The sequence below is a fragment of the Phocoena sinus genome, chromosome 7 (assembly GCF_008692025.1).
Source record: "Phocoena sinus isolate mPhoSin1 chromosome 7, mPhoSin1.pri, whole genome shotgun sequence".
Classification (NCBI taxonomy): domain Eukaryota; kingdom Metazoa; phylum Chordata; class Mammalia; order Artiodactyla; family Phocoenidae; genus Phocoena; species Phocoena sinus.
In genome coordinates this window covers 115,326,442-115,344,598 of record NC_045769.1, presented here as the reverse complement: position 1 = coordinate 115,344,598, position 18,157 = coordinate 115,326,442, and the positions used below count along the sequence as shown (strand labels likewise).

At 48.3% G+C, this 18,157-nt stretch overlaps 1 protein-coding gene across 9 annotated transcripts in view; it reads right to left on the bottom strand.

Annotated features, from left to right (window-relative positions):
- The window catches only part of SCTR (secretin receptor), a 64,461-nt gene that overhangs the window by 8,178 nt on the left and 38,126 nt on the right, over nt 1-18,157 (bottom strand). For all 9 annotated transcript variants that reach the window (XR_004350805.1, XR_004350804.1, XR_004350807.1 and 6 more), the window contains 5 exons: nt 15,878-15,975; nt 14,510-14,642; nt 12,363-12,516; nt 4,556-4,616; nt 2,988-3,057 (listed from right to left, as the gene is read on the bottom strand). Coding sequence is in view for 6 of the 9 variants with exons in the window: in XM_032638164.1 (XP_032494055.1) it covers nt 2,988-3,057; nt 4,556-4,616; nt 12,363-12,516; nt 14,510-14,642; nt 15,878-15,975 (516 nt within the window). In the remaining 3 variants the exon portion in view is untranslated. The remainder of the gene's footprint in view (nt 1-2,987; nt 3,058-4,555; nt 4,617-12,362; nt 12,517-14,509; nt 14,643-15,877; nt 15,976-18,157) is intronic.

Below are 18,157 nucleotides of genomic sequence, written 5' to 3'. Positions count from 1 at the left end.
TTTTTTCTTTTTTTTGGCCACACCACATGGCTTGCAGGATCTTAGTTCCCCAACCAAGCCCTCGGTAGTGAAAGCACGGAGTCCTAACCACTGGACCGCCAGGGAATTCCCAAGATTTGCATTTTTAACAAGCTCTCAGGTGAAGCTGCTGCTTTCGGGACCACACTTTGAGAACCACTGCTTCGGAGACTTACAGAATCTCTGCAGGTCAATCACCAGCTCCAGGAGGCCTTCTTGATTACCTCCTTTTCCTGATTCACTGTAGTTAGGGATGATGCTACTTGTAAGAGCCCTTGAAATACTTGAAAGGGGCCAAATGCAAGCATCCGGGTGTGCCCACTAATCACCAAGTCAATCCGAACTTTCTAAGGGACAGGAACGGAGTCTTTTTCTTTTGGTGTCCCCTTCCCCAACTCCAGTGCCCAGTGCCAGCAACACTATGAAGTTGCCCGTGCGTCGGCCCCTCTCCTCCCCTCCCCCACCAGCTCTAGAATCATTTTGCAGAAGCAGGATCAGTAGAGCTGACTGTCTGGGCCCCCTCATTGTTCAGACAAGTAGCCTGGGGCCTGGGGACGCTGGCCAGAAGACACAGGATTAGTGGCCTGTCTGGGACCCCAGCCCAGCGCCCCTGCTTCAGGACACTTCTCAGCTCGCTGTTTGTGCATCTTGCTCTAAGCTGTGCGTGGTGTAAACTAACAAAGGCTCTTTTACCTTATTTCATTTTTTGCCTTTGAATTGGAGAACTTGAAAGCAAGAGGGAAAATCTTAACTATCCCAAGGATGAGTCTTAAATAGTGGAATTCTAGGCCCCGTGGCAGGCTGGTAGGGAGAAACTTTGCATCAGGAGTGCCCACCCAACCTCCGTCAGTCACTAGAGAGACTACAGTCTTGTGAAAGCAGCCTGGCCCTGGGGCTCTCGCGGGCTGGGCTGTCCAAGCCCCACAATTGCAGCAGGGAAACTGCTCAGTGTTATGCAGCTACAGCACATCAGCTGGTCAAAATAATTTCAAATGACGTGGGAAAGATTACATCTATTGCTAAGTGAAAAGAACAAACTAGGACACAAAACTGCATTGAGCATTTTTGAAAATGTACATGTGCTCAAAGAAAAAAATAGGAAGGAAAAGCACATGATCACAGTGTGCATCCAGGTACTAAAAATATGGGTGATTTTATTCCCTTTTAAAAAATATATTTTGCATTTTCCAATTTTTGTGTGTGTGTGTGTGTGGTACACGGGCCTCTCACTGATGTGGCCTCTCCCATTGCGGAGCACAGGCTCCGGACGCGCAGGCTCAGCGGCCATGGCTCACGGGCCCAGCCGCTCCGTGGCATGTGGGATCTTCCCGGACCGGGTCACGAACCCGCGTCCCCTGCATCGGCAGGCGGACTCTCAACCACTGCGCCACCAGGGAAGCCCGTATTTTCCAACTTTTTACATGAATTCCATTAGTATTATTTTAGAAATGACAATATATTCTGATTTTACAGAAAAACAAGTACATTCTTATTAAAACATAGTGATAGAGTCAATATTTTCCCACCACATTATCAACCTAATAAAAAAGGTTCTGACATTATCTAAATGTGACAAGCTGACAAAAAACAACTTTTGGTAAATAATAGCAGATTTCATTATACTGTTTTCAGCCTATTGACTATAGTAGGAAATGAAAGCTTAATATCTTTCATTATCCCTTAAACTTCAATTTAGTCAGATTATAAAACACTGTGCTAAGGTTAGCAAATAAAAATGATAATCAAATTATTTGTTACCATAAAATGACTTTGGGTAGCAATGTCTTAGGGGAGCAAACATAAAGTCTTGTTTAAAGTACTAGATACTCCCTGTGCCAGTAGTACACTCTGCATTACTACCATATCAGACACCCTCTTCCCTGAGTGGTTCCAGATTAATGAATGGCCCTCACACTTGCTAAGAAAAGCGGAAATAGGAAGTTGTTATACTCTCCTCAGCTACTCAGTGGCCTAATGTGGCTGCTACTCGGATTTCTCTACAATTTCCAGCTCTCCTATTGCAAGTTGAGATGGTAGGTAGGATCAAATAAAATTCTATTATTTTTGGAAAAAAAAGAAGGTGGTCATGGATGGCCCCAGGAGGCGAGCCAGTCAGCCATCAGCAGAGGAGGGGGCTGCTGCCCTGTCCTGCCCTCCAGTGAGCCCAGGAGGGGCACGTTCTGTCACCTGGCTCTGCAGCCTTGGCATTCCTCTGAGCCTGTGCACATTACTTCCGGGAAGGGGCTGCCCCAGTGTGCCCCCCACCCCATGTGTCTTTCTTGTTCTCATCCAGGCCCACAGGCTCAGCTAAGGGCCTCTGGATTGCAGAGCACAATCACCTGGGAACTGAAAACCAAGACGAGCCCCCATGCGAGACCCTGCATCTCTGCTATCACTGTTTTTAGAAAGCTCCCAGGTTGAGAGTCCAGTCAGGGTTGAGACCCCTGAGCTCCCCTGTCCACGAGTCCCTCCTGAATCTCTCCGCTGGGGCCACCCCTCCGGGCCTGTGCCCGTCACAGCACCACAGAGGCCCAAGACCAGTTTGGCACTTGGCTTTCCCCAGGTGCAACCCCCTCCCGTAATCCCAGCTCAGTGAGTCTGCCCACTTTACCCAGAGAACACCAAGAAAAATGATCAGGCACCAGTGTCCTGAACCAGTGGAGGGGGAATCTCAGGCCAGCCTGAGCCAGCCGGTTCGGGTAAGCAGCTCTGCTCGCCACACTGCAACTGCCACCGTGGACCAGGCGAAGGCAAGCTCTTGCCGTCTGCCTCATTGCCCTCCCATCCACTGGTCTCTAGGGGGCGGAGCTTCCAGACCCTCCTGCCACTGCCCAGCCCCCGAAGGTCTGGTTTATCCCTCCGCACACCCAGAGGCAGCAATGCTGGCCTTGACCTGGCCCTCTGCCCTGCAAGCCGGTCCTGTTTTGGTCTCTCCCACTGGAGCCCAGCTCAGGGGGATGGCCACTTACCAGGACGGAGACGATCACAGGCCCTCGAATGACCCACCAGATGGATGCATTGGCATTGATGTCCCAGCACCTAGGGAGGGACAGCCAGGCATCACAAGGAGTGGGGAGCTGGCTGACCAGAAGAGACTAGTTCTCTGACGTCCCCTTTGTGGGAAGGACCCACACTGTGGTCCTGACCCCAGAGGCTGTGTGCTCAGCACCCTGAGAAATGACTGTCCTCTGCTGCCCAGGAGAACTGCCGGGGCCAAGGGAGCATCTGGGGAGCAGAAGTGTGTGGACCTGAGATGGAAGATTCTGGACCCCAACGCCAGCATGCTGTCAGAATGCATCGGGGAGCATGGTGGCCAGGCAGGTGACCTCAGGGAGTGAAGTGTCCGGGTGACTGACGTGTGACCTTGGCCCCAGGGACATCAGACACAGGGGCACTTGGCAACTGGAGAGCCTGTGCTTGGTCTAAGGTGGCCACAACTCCGTCCGGCTCATTTTTGCCACAAGGGCCCATAGGAAATGTTGATAGAACTTTCCATTTTGTTCTAAAGAAGCTGAAAATCCAGACTTTTTTTAAGGGAATTTATCCAATTAAAAGGATTATTTGGGGGGCTTCCCTGGTGGCACAATGGGTAAGAATCCACCTGCCAATGCAGGGGACACGGGTTTGAGCCCTGGTCCGGGAAGACCCCACGTGCCACGGAGCGATGAAGCCTGTGTGCCACAACTACTGAGCCTGCGCTCTAGAGCCCACGAGCCACAACTACCGAAGCCCGTGTGCCACAACTACTGAGCCTGCGTGCCTAGAGCCCATGCTCCGCAACAAGAGAAGCCACCGCAATGAGAAGCCCGCGCACCGCAACGAAAAGCAGCCCCCACTCGCCGCAAATAGAGAAAGCCCGCGTGCAGCAATGAAGACCCAAAGCAGCCAAAATAAATAATAAAATAGATACAACATCAAGAAATAAAAAACGTTTAAAAAAAAAAGGATTATTTTGGACTGAATTGGACTGCAAGACACGTGCACGCCTCGTCTGCCCTCGTCCACTCTCCGGCCTGGCTGTGTCATTACACTGATGACACATGGCCTCCCTCCCCCTCGGCCCGGCTGCTGCACCTCCTCCCGGGCTTCTTCCATGCTTTCCTTCCATGAGCCCGCTCCCAGGAACCCCCGGGCTTACCCTGTCCCTGAGCCCAAGTCTTTGGAGAACAAGACTAGAGCTCTTGGTGCCCGTCAGGGCTATAAGGCTGCTCTCCTGCTCTCCTGGGCCTGCGGGACTCACACACCCGTGTCAGAGGAGGGAGCTGCCAGGAGAGGAAGAGCTGGGCTGGTCCTTAGAGCAGCTGCCAGTGTTTCACAGCTCTCGTCGGGCACCTGACCCAACCACAGAGTGGCTGGGCCGGCCCACCCCAGGAGGGCTGGGCATTCGGCAGCCTGCGCTGCAGAGAACTCGCCTGTGGCCCCAAGTGTGAGACACAGGCCTCTCCTAGGTAACAGCTCCAAAGGAGGGTCCATCCTGCTGGAAGAGCTGGACAAGATAAAATATTCCCTCGTTACCTCTCTCCGTCCACCAGCTTACCCGACATCTTCCAGAAAGTGCCTGGTGACAGCCCACGAAGCAACAAAAATGGCTGGGGAACCTGAGGGTTAAAAATAAAGGGGAGGGGGCAGAAAGGAGAGGACTCAATTTTCAGCACCCTTATGAGAGACAGGACAATCAGTGATTCCAGGCCAGGGAGCACGCAGGTGCCAAGGGCTGGTTGCCATGGAAACCCCCTTGCCATCCCGTGTAAATGTGCAGCCTCGCGCTTCAAGGGTGCCAAGGAATCCCTGAGAACGGAGGCAGGATCAGACAGATCCTGAAGGCCACTGGGGGGCAGGGGGCTCCTGGGAGCTTGGGCCAGATTCCGGAGGACCTCTGCGGGGGAGAAGGGAGGGGACCAGGGCCCCTGGGCAGGCCCACGGAGCTTGTAGAGGCCACCGGTGGAGCCCCTTTCTCAAACTGGGATGTTTGGGGGGGATACAAGGCCACAGGAGAACATTTAGTTTTATTTGAATATTGGTTTGTAAGAAGCTTGGCCATTCAACTGGTAATGTAAGCTATCAATGTTATGTAAACAAAAATACATTTTGGACTAGAGAATTGTAAGTACACAGGAAATTTAAAGATAAAATACAAGAACACTTCCTGACTTCTGGCTGAACATGACAAATTGCATATACATTTATCTCCGTTTCTCACTGAAGCCCCCCCAACATGAGAGTAAAGAAATAAAAAAGCTACAAGCTCATAAGCACAAAGAATGGGCAAGGAGGGTACAGTGCACGAGAGATGTCAGCACACTTAGGAAACTGGGAGCTGGCAGAGGAGCAGTAACCGATGTCCCAGAGCAGACAAAGCTGAAACACAAGCGTGGCATGGGGGCTGCTGCTGGGAAGGCGCCCGGGCCCGGTGGTGAGGGCACCAGGGACGCCAGCAGGCAGGAGAGAGGGTGGGGCTGGAAGACAGGAAGCACGTAACCACCCCAGGTGGCCAGCACCACCATTCTACAGCCAAAGAGTTCATCCCCGACAGAAGGGCATTCTCTGGAGAAACAGAGCCAAGGGGAATGGGGCTCTGGCCCAGCAGAGGGTGGGAGGGGTACTCAGCTGGGCACGGGGACCAAGAGAGGATCTACACCTGTGCTGCCACGTGTGGCCACTGAGCCCTTGTGTGGCTGCTCTCAGATGAGCTGTGCTGAAAGTGCAAGATAGCAGATTTGGAAGATTTGCAAGAGTAGGAGACTGTAAAATATGTTATTAATGATTTTTTAAATTATACATTGAAATGTTAATATTTTGGTTATATTGGGTTAAACAAAATATACTACTGAAATTAATTTTACTAATAATGAAACTAATTAGTTTCTTTTTACTGTGTTTACTGTGGCTACTAGAAAATTTTAAGTTACATAAAATATAGCTCAGATTCTATTTTTAATGGACATGCCTGTCATCCGCTGACTGGGAAAAGCCCACCCCCAGGCTGCTCAGTTCTCAGACTTCTAACAGCCGAGATTGCACCCTTGCTCGAGCCCTCCAAACCCCACCCCAGGCAAGAGATGACAGGATTCTTCTCTGGAGGAACCAAACAGCCCCAGACAAAGGGCCTCTAGTAGCGATGCTGAGGACCCACCAACACAGCGGCCACTTCCAGCCCAGTCTCCCTTGAGAGACATGTCCCCCTGCTCCCCTCCACACGCACACAGAGGGCCTTCAGTCAACACCGAAAGTGACTCACTCTTAAATATGAACAGTCAAGGTCACCAGCATCTGAAGAAAGCTGATTACATAAAAGGCAAGGACCAAAACAACCAGAGGAAAGGAACTCAGAGGAAACAGACCATACAGGCTGTAGGAGGAACTTGAGCAAAACAATTCTAAGGGTATCATCAGCGAGATTAGAGGGACGATTACTTCTCCAAGACACAAACAGGATGCCGAAAACAGGGAGCATTCAGAGAATAAGGAAGAGGGCTTGGAAACTGAATATACGATGATCAAGATTTTTAAAGTTCCATAGATGGGATGGAAGATAAAGACCAGGAACTGCCCAGAAAGCAGAACACAAAGTGTGGAATAAAAAGTAAGAGGAAAGAAAAGAGAAAATGAGAAGCCAATTCCAGGACGTGCACCATCTGATTAAAAGTTTCAGAAAGAGAGGATTAAAAACCAGAGGGAAGGAAATGATCAAAGGGGCAGTGTAAGAACATTGTCCAAGAAATGAAGGCTGTGAGTTTCCAGATGAAAGGACCACCACATACCAGCCAAAGGATAAAAACAGGCTTGCATGGGGGCAATCCCTATGATATTTCAAAACACAGGAGACAGAGAGAAGATTCTACAGATTCTACAGCTTATACAGAGGTGAGTAAAAAGGCTCGGGAAACAGAATGACATGGCATGTCGCGTAACACCAGATGCCAAAACAGAAGGCCTTCAAAATTCTGGGGAAAAATAACTGTCAACCTAATTTCTATGCCCAGCAAAACTACAAATTGGGTGTGAAAGTTGAACAAAGATATGTTTAGATATGCAATGCAAAAAAATGTAGCTTCCAGACTTCCCTGGTGGTGCAGTGGTTGAGAATCTGCCTGCCAATGCAGGAGACATGGGTTCAAGCCCTGGTCTGGGAAGATCCCACATGCCACGGAGCAACTAAGCCCATGCACCACAACTGCTGAGCCCATGCGCCACAACTACTGAAGCCTGCAAGCCTAGAGCCCATGCTCCACAACAAGAGAAGCCACTGCAAATGAGAAGCCCGTGCGCCGCAATGAAGAGTAGCTCCCGCTCGCCGCAACTAGAGAAAAGCCTGCGTGCAGCAACGAAGACCCAACGCAGCCAAAAAAAAAAATGTAGCTTCCACGCACTCTTTGTTAAGACAGACACTGGAGGATGTGCTCCAACACGACTTGACAGTAAACCAAAGAGAGGCAGACAAGAAGTCAAGGAATAGAATTCGTGGAGGAAAATGAAGGAAATCTCAGCCTGAAGGTTAAGGGAGTTGAGCAAGTCTAGAGAATGACCAGCCCAAATAGAGCAGGAGGGCAGAAGGCTCTTCTAGAAAGAACGTGGGTGGGTGTATCACGTTAAATAACATCCCCCGCAAAGGTTCACATCCCTAGAACCTCAGGATGTGACCTTTTCTGGAAATAGGGTCTTTGCAGGTGCTATTAGTTTAGACGAAGTCATACTTATAAGGACCTTAATCCAATATAACTGGCATCACTTTAAGAAGGCCGTGAGATACACACACAGAGGAGACATAGAGGGAAGAAGACCATGTAAAGATGGAGGGAGAGATTGGAGTGAGGCTCCTACAAGGCAAGGAAGGCCAAAGACCGCCAGCAGCCACCAGAAACAAGGGGAGAGGCATAGAGCATATTGTCCCTCAGAGCCCTCAGAAGGAAGCAGCCCTGCCAAGACCGGACTTTGAACTTCTGGCCTCCAGAACTGGGAGACAATAAATTTCTGTTGTTTTAAGACAAGTGGTAACTTGTTACAGCAGCCCTAGGACACTAATACAGCAGGAATAAACCAGACAGATAGGAACTAGTGGACTTCATGTTGTTGCATTTGATGATGTGGAACCAGCACTGGAGGGTTTTCCAGTTCTGTTGAGGATGTGGGAGAATTAGTGACAGCAACACAAAATGAGTCAATAAAAAATGACTCCATACGTCTGGGATTAACACACACACACTACTATACATAAAATAGATAACCAACAAGGACCTACTGTGAATAGCACAGGGAACTCTACTCAATATTATGTAATAACCTATATGGGAAAAGAATCTGAAAAAGAGTGGATATATGTATATGTATAACTGATCCACTCTGCTGTACACCTGAAACTAACATAACATTGTAGATCAACTATACTCCAAAATAAAATAAAAATTAAATTAAAAAATGACTCCATAAAATATAAAAACTTAAATATTGGAAGTAAAATCAATGTACACCAGTTGGCTCGGTAGTAAACAATATTTACATAGACATGATGATGTATACATTGAATACTGTGATTTAGCCCCAAACTGTGAAAAACTCTAACGGGAGGATAGAGGTGGCAGATGAAGAGTTTTATACCCTTCCCTTTAATCACAAGGAGTCAACAAATAATGCCTCAGGACTTCCCTGGCGGTACAGTGGTTAAGAATCCACCTTCCAAGGCAGGGGACGCGGGTTGGATCCCTAGTCTGGGAACTAGGATCCCACATGCGGAGGGCCAACTAAGTCTGTGCGCTCTAGAGCCTGCACGCCACAACAAAAAGATTCTGCGTGCTGCGGCGAAGATCCTGCATGCCACAAGACACGGCGCAGCCAAATAAACAAATAAATATTTTTTTAAAAGTGGGCCAAGGATGTGAATAGCCAGTTTAAAAAAAAAAACAATGCCTCAGATGGACAAATCAAAACATAGTAGAATATTGTTTAGAAACATGAGAGCAGATATCAAAAGGAGAAGCTCAAGAGCTGGAGGATGTTACATCTGGGTGGCAGAAGCGGGAGCCTCTTCAGGAGACTGCTTGCTTTTGTTTGCTTTTTCATTTTAGACTTGTAGTTCTATTTAATTCTTTAAACCAAGTACATGTATGGCTTTGATAAAAAAAATTCTCTGCCTCAGTTTGGGTACTTTGGGCAAACATGGATTCTGAGGGCCACCTGTTTACGATTATTTGTCTTACATCTTTAACAGTGAGTCAGTGGAAAAGTCTGAAAAGCGGATAATGATTTAAGTCGTGGTTCTCACTGTGGTCCCTGCAACAACAGTATCAGCATCACCTGGGACCTGGTTAGAAATGCAGAGTCTCAGGCTCCACCGCTGGCCCACTGGACTGAGACTGTGGGGCGGGGCCCAGGCAACCAGGTTGACGTGCCCTCTGCATGGTTCCAACGCAGCTCCAGCTGGAGCACCACCAGTCTGAGTTCCCTCAGTGAATGGGAGTTTGATGCAGCTCCTATAAAAGCCAGAGGTATCACGCTTTCCTGGGCACAGACTGACACCCCAGCCACCTTGAAAAAGTAAAAGCTTCTGACTCAGGGGTCCCAATTCCAGGATTCTCTATTACACATGGAATAAGCTTTGCCCATAAAAGTATTCCTCGCTGTGTTATTTATCACAGTGAAAAATGAGAAACAACCTAAACATCCAAAAAGTAGGTATTTGGTTACATACATCCACACAGTGGTTAAAAATGTTTACTGAAGATTTGAAAGAATACAGAGCATGCTTCTGTGTTCATGGAAAGAGGCAAGATTCAAAATTCTACATACAGGACGATTGCAACCATGTGGGAAAAACTGGGAGTATAAAAAAAGTCTGGAAGGAAACCCTAGAAAATGTTCAACAGATGGGCCTATGGTAATTTTTTTTCCTACTTAAAATTTTTTTTTTTTTTTTTTGCAGTTTTATGGTGGCCACATACTCATTTCAGCAACCTATCTCTGGGGAGGGGGGTGAATACAAACTGAGGCAGGGGCCACTGCTTTTGCAAAACAAGAGCCTCTCGCAGACAGACAGCTTTAGACCTTCCTGAGTCCCTTCATGTCCCCTGGGGGTTGTGCAGGCAGAGAGGCACAGAGAGAAGGAGCTGCTGCTGTTTAATGTGCTGCTCTGTCCCCACGGCCTGGCATATACTAGATGCTCAATGAATATTTGAGGAAGAGGGACTGCCCTGGTGGCCCAGTGGCTAAGACTCTGTGCTCCCAATGCAGGGGGCTCGGGTTCCATCCCTGGTCAGGGAACTAAATCCCACATGCTGCAACTAAAAGATCCCACTTGCTGCAACTAAAGATCTCACGTGCTGCAACTAAGACCCAGCACAGCCAGATAAATAAACAAATATTTAAAAAATATACTTGAGTAAGAAAAGAAGGCTCTCATTATCTCACTTAAACCTCCTAAAAACCCGTGGTGGAGATATTATCACAATGCACTTTTGTCTCCTCGCTAGACTACAAACCCCTGGAGCGATGGAACCATTTTTGGTTTTGTTTTTGTAATCTCCATAAGCCCTTCTGAGGACAAAGAAGTGCTCAAAGAAAGTTCAGCAAATCACGATCCTGATATTATAGAAGATGAAACTGTCCACGTTCATACAGAGAAATCCTGGCAGATCTGGGAGTCAAGGCTCAGTGAGGTGGCTAGACACCGGGGGCATCTGGGGCAGAGTTAGCAGCATAAGGCAAGTCCCTTGTCCCAGGCTCTCTGGAACTACTGGCCTATGTGGAAATCCAGATCTGCAGAACCCTACATCTCCTGCTGACTGAGGGTCATGTGCTAATCAGGCTGACAGAGTTCAGAAGCAGGAGGGCTCAGTGAACTCCGCTGGCTCAGGCAACTTCCCTGATGGTCTTGTGGGGAGATACAGCCCTTGCACATAAGGGTTTAGACAAGAAGGAAAGACAGTGGGGGGCATTCCTGGCAGGGGCACTTCTTAATTAAAGGCACCAAGAAGAAAGAAAATGAAGCTAATGGCTACTACACATGACTACCCCTGTAAGCCTGTGAGTCACTCACAGAAAGCTGACTGTCTAGAACCCAGTGGGGAACTTACATATGTTTATCAAATGAACAACTGATGGATGGAGGGAGGGAGGGAGGCAGGAAGGGATAGAGGGATGGATGGATGGATGGATAGGTGGATGGATAGAGGGATGGAGGGATAGATAGGTGGATGGATTGATGGAGGGATGGATGGATGGATGGATAGATGGAGGGATGGATGGATGGAGGGATGGACGGATGGATGGAAGGATGGATAGATGGATGTTTGTTTATGGCAGAATAAGAGTTAAGGGGCTTTGCAAATAGACAGGCCTTGGTTTGAATTCTGGTTCTGCCCTTGTCTACAGTGTGAGCTGAGCATGTTACATCGTGTCTCTGAGCCAAGGTTCCTCTAAGAGGCCTCTGGAGGTTGTTGTGATGATTAAATAATGCATGCAAAGCGTTGAGCTCAAAGCCTGGCATACGGTAGGTGCTCAAGAAATCAGAATTATTATCATCTTCCTTGACCAGAAAGGAAAGGGGTAAGAGAAGCAATGGGGACTGCAGTCAGCTGTCTTACTACCATTTCCCCTCCTTCCGGGAAACTGAATCCTGAATTTCCTTTGGGAAGCTATGTGGTTTGAGTAGCTTAAGCCAATCAGTGTATCCCATTCTCTCAGGCCCCTGTGATTGGTTCAAGGATGTGTATAACACTTCAGCTGGTCCAATCAGAGTGAATTTCAGAGTATTTGCCAGGAGTGCTTGGACACAGCCTCTCTCTTTCATCAGATGTAACAATGAAGCCAGGAAGAAGCCCAGAGCTGCTGGCGGTTACATTGGGAGCACCTAATGATAACACTGATGTTACAGAAGGCAAAGCAGAAAAACAAAAAGAAACGTTGAACTGCTGGATTCAGCCTCACCTGAAGCTGGTGATCCCTGGACTTGTCAGTTACATGAACCAATTAATTTCTTTGATGTTTCAAGCCTATCTAAGCCAGGTTTTCTGATACCTACGGTCAAAAGCACCCTAACTGATACAAAAGGAAGCAGGAATGAGGACGTATGGATGCAACGTCTGGGGAAGACGAGGCAACAGTGTTGGGGGTATCAAACTGTAAAAGGCTTTGGATGCCAGAAATTGGGGCATCCAAATTTTAGCTATTTTTTCCCATTTGACAGACAAACTGAGGCCAGAGAGTTAACCATCAAGCAACTTGTCTAAGATCACACAAGTTCACGAACTTAACTAAGTATAGAGCTGAAACTGGAACCCACACCCTTCTCCTTCTGCCTCAGTGCCCCTTCCCACATAGCATGCAGCCACCGTACCCCTGGAGAAACATACCCCATCCGAGGGCAATAAATCCCTGGAGCCATTTCCTTTCTGAGAAGAAGGAGATGACGAGGAGTGTGTGAAGGTAGAGGCCTTCCACCAGCAGCCAGGAGTAGTTCGCCATGATGCAGTACTGGAAGAAGACCATGACCAGCTTACAGCCCACCTGCGAAGAGAGGCAGCTGAGCCCCAGGCTGGCGGCCCTGGGCTTCCCTCCAGGAGAGGTGGGGTGCGCCAGGGGTCAGCAGCCAGGCCAAGCAGGGAGCCTCTGGGGCTCACGGCCACCCCCTCTGGCCTTCCAGTATGAGAAGACCAGGCTCATAGAGCTCTCTAGAGTGGAAATCCACAGGCCAGCAGGCTTGGTCAAGATGGCCAAAGGGCTGTTGCAGCAGCAGGAACGGCATTCAAATTCTGGAACCGGCTGCCAGGTGTCAAACGGTCAGATATCACCCAATTCCCAGCAGCAAATGAGGGCATTTTTCAGATGAGGGAACTGAGGCCTAGAGAGGGAAAGGGATTTCTGAGCAAAAGGTTAATAAAATCCTTTCCAGGCTTAGTTTTCCTGGAAATAGATGAAGAAGGGACGAACTAACACTGATGAGAGTACACGACCCTGCCTGGTGCACTGCATCTGGACTGCAGGCCTCTGAATACCCGAGGGGGGTGCCAGGGTTGGCCTTGCCTGATGCTGTGACTCTTGTGGCAGGCCTGTCCCTTGCAGGGATCCCTGGAACCTATGCCTGTGGGATTGTTGGGCCGAGGCTTCTATGCCAGCACGGCTCCCACTCCCGCACTGTGAGGGCCTCCTTTCCTTTCACCGCGCTGTTCCCTGAAGAGAGGACAGCTCCTGGGATGGCCCGAGGGCTGCTGCACAGAGCGCAGGTCACATCCACGTCCACAGGGGAGGAGCGCCCAGGGCCGCCTGTGGCCTCCCAGACACTCCGACTCCAGGTGTGGCCTGTGGCTGGCTCGTTAGTCTGTGGGTTAGTAGAACCTGGAAAGGTTCCCTGCTGGGCACTGCTGGACTTCTCCACTGGTCAGTGAGGGGGTGGGGCCTGAATCTGTCTTCTGACTCCCAGGAAATTCCCTGAGACACAGGGGCCCTCCTTGAGGGACCTCTCAGTCTTGAGTCAGAAAACACACACATACACACACGCACATGGAAAACTATAAGCAATGCAAACCTGACAGATCTGTGAGCAATTACAGATGTGAGTGGTGGGAAGTGGAGGGCAGGCTGACTAAACCAATCTCGATTTCCAATCCCCTTCTCCCTTGCTGGCTTCTGCTGTGGAGACTATGATAGTAAAATACTCAATCTCCCAGCTTCCTTTGCAGTTAGATGTTGTCACATGACACAGTTCTAGCCCGTGAGATGTAGACATAGTCTTGGGAAGAGGCAAAGCCTCCCAAAGAGAAAAAAAGTTCAACCTTGACTTTCCTGCTTTTTGCCTGGAACATGGATGTGAGGCTTGGGGTTGCAGCAGCCATGTTGTTAACATGCAGTGTAAAGCATGGGACATGGGATCAAGAATGGCAGAGCAGAAAGGGGAAAGGACTGTGTCCATCATGGCATGGAGCCAGTGCTACCTCTGGGTCACCCACCTGTGGACTGCTTCTGTGGAGAACAACCCCCATCTGTTTAAGGCACTGATGTACAGTTTTCTGTTACGTACAGCGAAAGGGATCCTCAACTGGTACCCAGTGACATTGCAATGAAAGAAGACTCATCTGAGCTTTCAGAAGGAGGACGAGGGTTAGATTTAACAAAACGATTGTTCTACTGCACGTCTGGGTGTGCAGACACACAAGCATATGCTCACCTTTTTCTTTCTACAATTCCAACCCTCTAGCTTTAGCTATCTGTCTACATTTGGGACTTGGCAGGAGCAGGGAAGGGAGGGGATTGCTATGTGTCTAATTCCCAGAATGGCTAATCCACTCCAGGACACTGGGAGTTGAACAGCAGTCCCATGGGCTTCTCGACAAACTGCTTTCATGTGGGTCCCAGACTGTGCATCTGGGGACATGAGACTCCCTGAACCTCCCCAGCGCTGGCCCCTTTACTCTAGGCATTAAGTGCAGCCTCAGCAGGGACAGCGGGGGCAGCGGGGGAGCAGGCAGGCCTGGCCACGCCGTGGGCCACGCAGGCGTGTTACCCTGTGGGCATCACAACGGGCAACGTCGTCGGAGGAGAAGAGCACGGCATCCTTGATGAAGTTGGACAGGGCACGCAGGATGAAGGACACAAAGAGATGCATGTGGATGTAGTTGCGGGTGCAGTGGAGCTTCCTGGAGGGAGAGGATGCAGGGCCGTAGGGGCCAGAGCCGGAGAGGCCCAGGGCTCAGCCGCCCACCCCTCCCCCCACCTCCACGCACCACGGAAACCCAGGCCCTGGACGGTGACAACTCTCTAATCTCCTGTTTGCAGAACTTGAATGAGCCCAGCCCCCCCCGGGTGCCCAGCCTACTCTGTCTCATGCTGCAATTAAAAAAAAAAAAAAAAAAAAAAAAGCTGGGGTTATAAGGGCGAGATCCTATTCTGCTCCGACCACCTCCAGCTCCCAGAATTGTCAGAAGGGGGTGGGGAAGGGGGCAAGTGGCACAGAAAGGAACAACAGGCTGTGGGGAGAAATCAGACCCGGGCTCTGCCACTTTTCAGCTACACGATCTAGAGCAAGCCCTTCACCAGCCAGAGCCTAGGTTTCCCCCTTGCTGTAGGGGCAGAAGTCTCTTAACTGTTCCCCTCCTTCCGCTTCAGGAACAAGGATTTCTTTCGGGGAAACGCATCCCATCTCTGGTTGGGGATGACGCTACCCCCACCCTCATGACAGACCTGACCAATCAGAGCTCCATACCTGGCTGCAGTGATTGGCTCAGGGCTGGGCATGTGACCCAAAGCCAGCCAATGAGAATTCCCCCAGGACTTTTCATTGCAACTAATGAAGAAGGGGGTCCCTTGGCCCTGGTGTCGCTGAGCTGGTAGAATGTACGTCTGCAGCTGCTGGTGGTTGTCTGTGCCAGCCCCGCGTAAAGCCTGCCTGAGGCCAATGCAAGGTGAAGAAATGGCAGGAGACAGACCCAGTTCTGCTGATACCTTGGAGCACCTAGATCCAGGCACACCTAAAGCCAGGTGCCCCTGAACTTGTCAATCGTGTGCATCAGGTCACCTTTGTTTTTCTTAAGGTGCTTTAAGGCGGATTTCTGTTTCTTGCAACCAAGAGTCTGGCTAATATACCTGTAAAATGGGGATGATACCTATCTCACAGCATTGTGTGAAAATCAGAAATGATACATGTAAAGCAACTGGTGCAGTAAGTTCTAGTTATGTTCAGTAAATGTCAAATGAATAAAGGAATGAACGAGGTCACAGAAACTTCCAAGTTTTGCCACAGGTAAGCTTTAGATCAAGAGGGGACAAAGTGGCCCACCCAGACCTTCCTCTCTCTGGTCAGAACAATTAAAAGAGACCCGAAGTCTGTGCCAGGGAAGGCTGGGAAGATGGAGAGCTGGCAGCAGGTTCTTACCGAAAGGCACAGAGGATGCCAAGGGCCACCAGGAGCATCACCAGGGAGGAGCTGTAGCCCACGGTGTACATGACCTTCAGCTTCAGGAGGTACTCGTACTGCAGAGAGAGAGGGCCGTGTCAGCCCCACCCACCCACCTGGCTGAACCTGCCCTTTTCTGCCACAGAGTGCACCTGCTCCAGGCTGCCGAAGCCCCTTCAACTCTGACTGCTATTCTGTTCATACCCCAAGGACACGCATTCATAGACTCACGACATCTTGGCTTGGGAAAAGACCTTGGGGATCATCTGATACCAGTTCAAAATTCTATCCCATACACAGGGCCCCTGACCATCACCCTGAATTCAAGCCTTTGCTTTAATACCTCCACGGATGAGGCACTCACTGCTTTTTGAAGAAGTCACTGGGTATACGACAGTGCAAAGTATTAGATAATTTTTTCTCAAGTGAATCTAAAACCTATTACCTTTAAATTGTACCTATTGGTCCCTTTTCTTCTTCTGGAGTCACTGAAAATAAATTGAATTTGTCTTGTACCTAGAGCCCATAATTATTTTAAAAATAAACTTTTCACGTAGAATAGCTTTAGACTTACAGAAAAGTCACAAAGATTCTACAGAGAGGCCTGTCCTTTCTGAATACAATTCTTCTGCCCACCTGTCCCCCACTTATCGTCTGGGCATTAAATATTCCCTGTGTCTTTAATCTCTTTCCATAACCCTTCACCATTTTTCTCCACTAATATGCTCCAGTTTGTGAATGTCCTTCTTAAACAAGACACCCAGAACCAGATAGCTGAAAAGCTCCAGATGCATTCTCTGACCAGGAAGAAATACAGTGGGACCGTCACTTCCCCTGATCTATACACTGCACTCTTATAAATGCAGCCAAGCAGTCATTTACTTGTTCAGCAGCCACCTCACACTATTGGCTCATCTTTGATTCAAGAAGATCTCAATGGAATGGAATAATGTGACATATAGAAATAAATGTGAAGACCTGTATTTTTAAGGTTCAAAAAGAAAACCAAATTGTACAACAGTCTTTTTTTTTCTAGCATCTTTATAGGAGTATAATTGCTCTACAATGGTGTGTTAGTTTCTGCTTTATAACAAAGTGAATCAGTTATACATATGTTCCCATATCTCTTCCCTCTTGCATCTCCCTCCCTCCCACCCTCCCTATCCCACCCCTCCAGGTGGTCACAAAGCACCGAGCTGATCTCCTTGTGCTGTGCCGCTGCTTCCCACTAGCTATCTATTTTACGTTAAAAAGAATCAAGGAAATAAAAAGTAAAGCAATAATGCCATACCATTTTTTTTTTACTAACCAAATTAACAAATATTTAAAAGTACTAATGTTCTATGTAGGTGAAGGTATAGTGGGAGTGAAAATTGGTTCAGTCTCTCTGGAGAGTAGCATGTATCAAGAACCTCTGAAACATGCATTCCTTCTGACCACCCCTCTACCTCTAGGAATTAATTCTAAGAATTATCAGAAATATAAAAGCATATTCATATATAAAGATGTTTATCACAGGACCATTTTTGATGAAAAACACGCAAATGTCCAACAACAGAAGAATAGTTAACTAAATTCTTTTAAATCCAAAGGTTAGACTACATTAAAAAAGTGTGCTTACCAAGAGTTTTAAAAGATGTCAGGACATAATGTAATGTTAACTGAAAAGGCAGAATACAAACTTTACATGTACAGTGTGATTTCTGCTTTATGTAAAAAAAAGTGTTAGGTTGAATTGTATGAAACTGTCCTTTTCTGTACATCGAAAAAGACTGCATTATTGGCCATCTCATGTGGTTCAGTCTCATACACACACAGAAACAAGACTGTGAGGAGGTGTGTTAGACATTATTAGTGGTTAACTTTGGAGTATAAACTTGTGGATAGAGTTGTTATTTTCATTTGTATTTTTTTCTGTACTTTTCATTTTTCTTCAATGGGTAAGTACTATCTTATAACCAGAAGAAAAGGGTAATACAAAACAAAGAACCACAGGCACAAGAATACTATTGGGGGAAACCTGACAGCTGTTCATATGAAAATGACTTTGAGGTTTGAGTGGCCCAAGCTCCATGGCATTAAAGAAGTGTATGCAGAGAGAACATGCACAGGCTTCAGAGTCAAGAGACAAGGGTTCCAAACCCAGGACTGCTACTACTCAACAGCTGTGTGACCCTGGGCAAATTACTTAACTTCTCTGAGCCTCAGATTCCTCATCTGCAAAATGGGGATAATATCTACCGTGCAGGCATTTTGGAA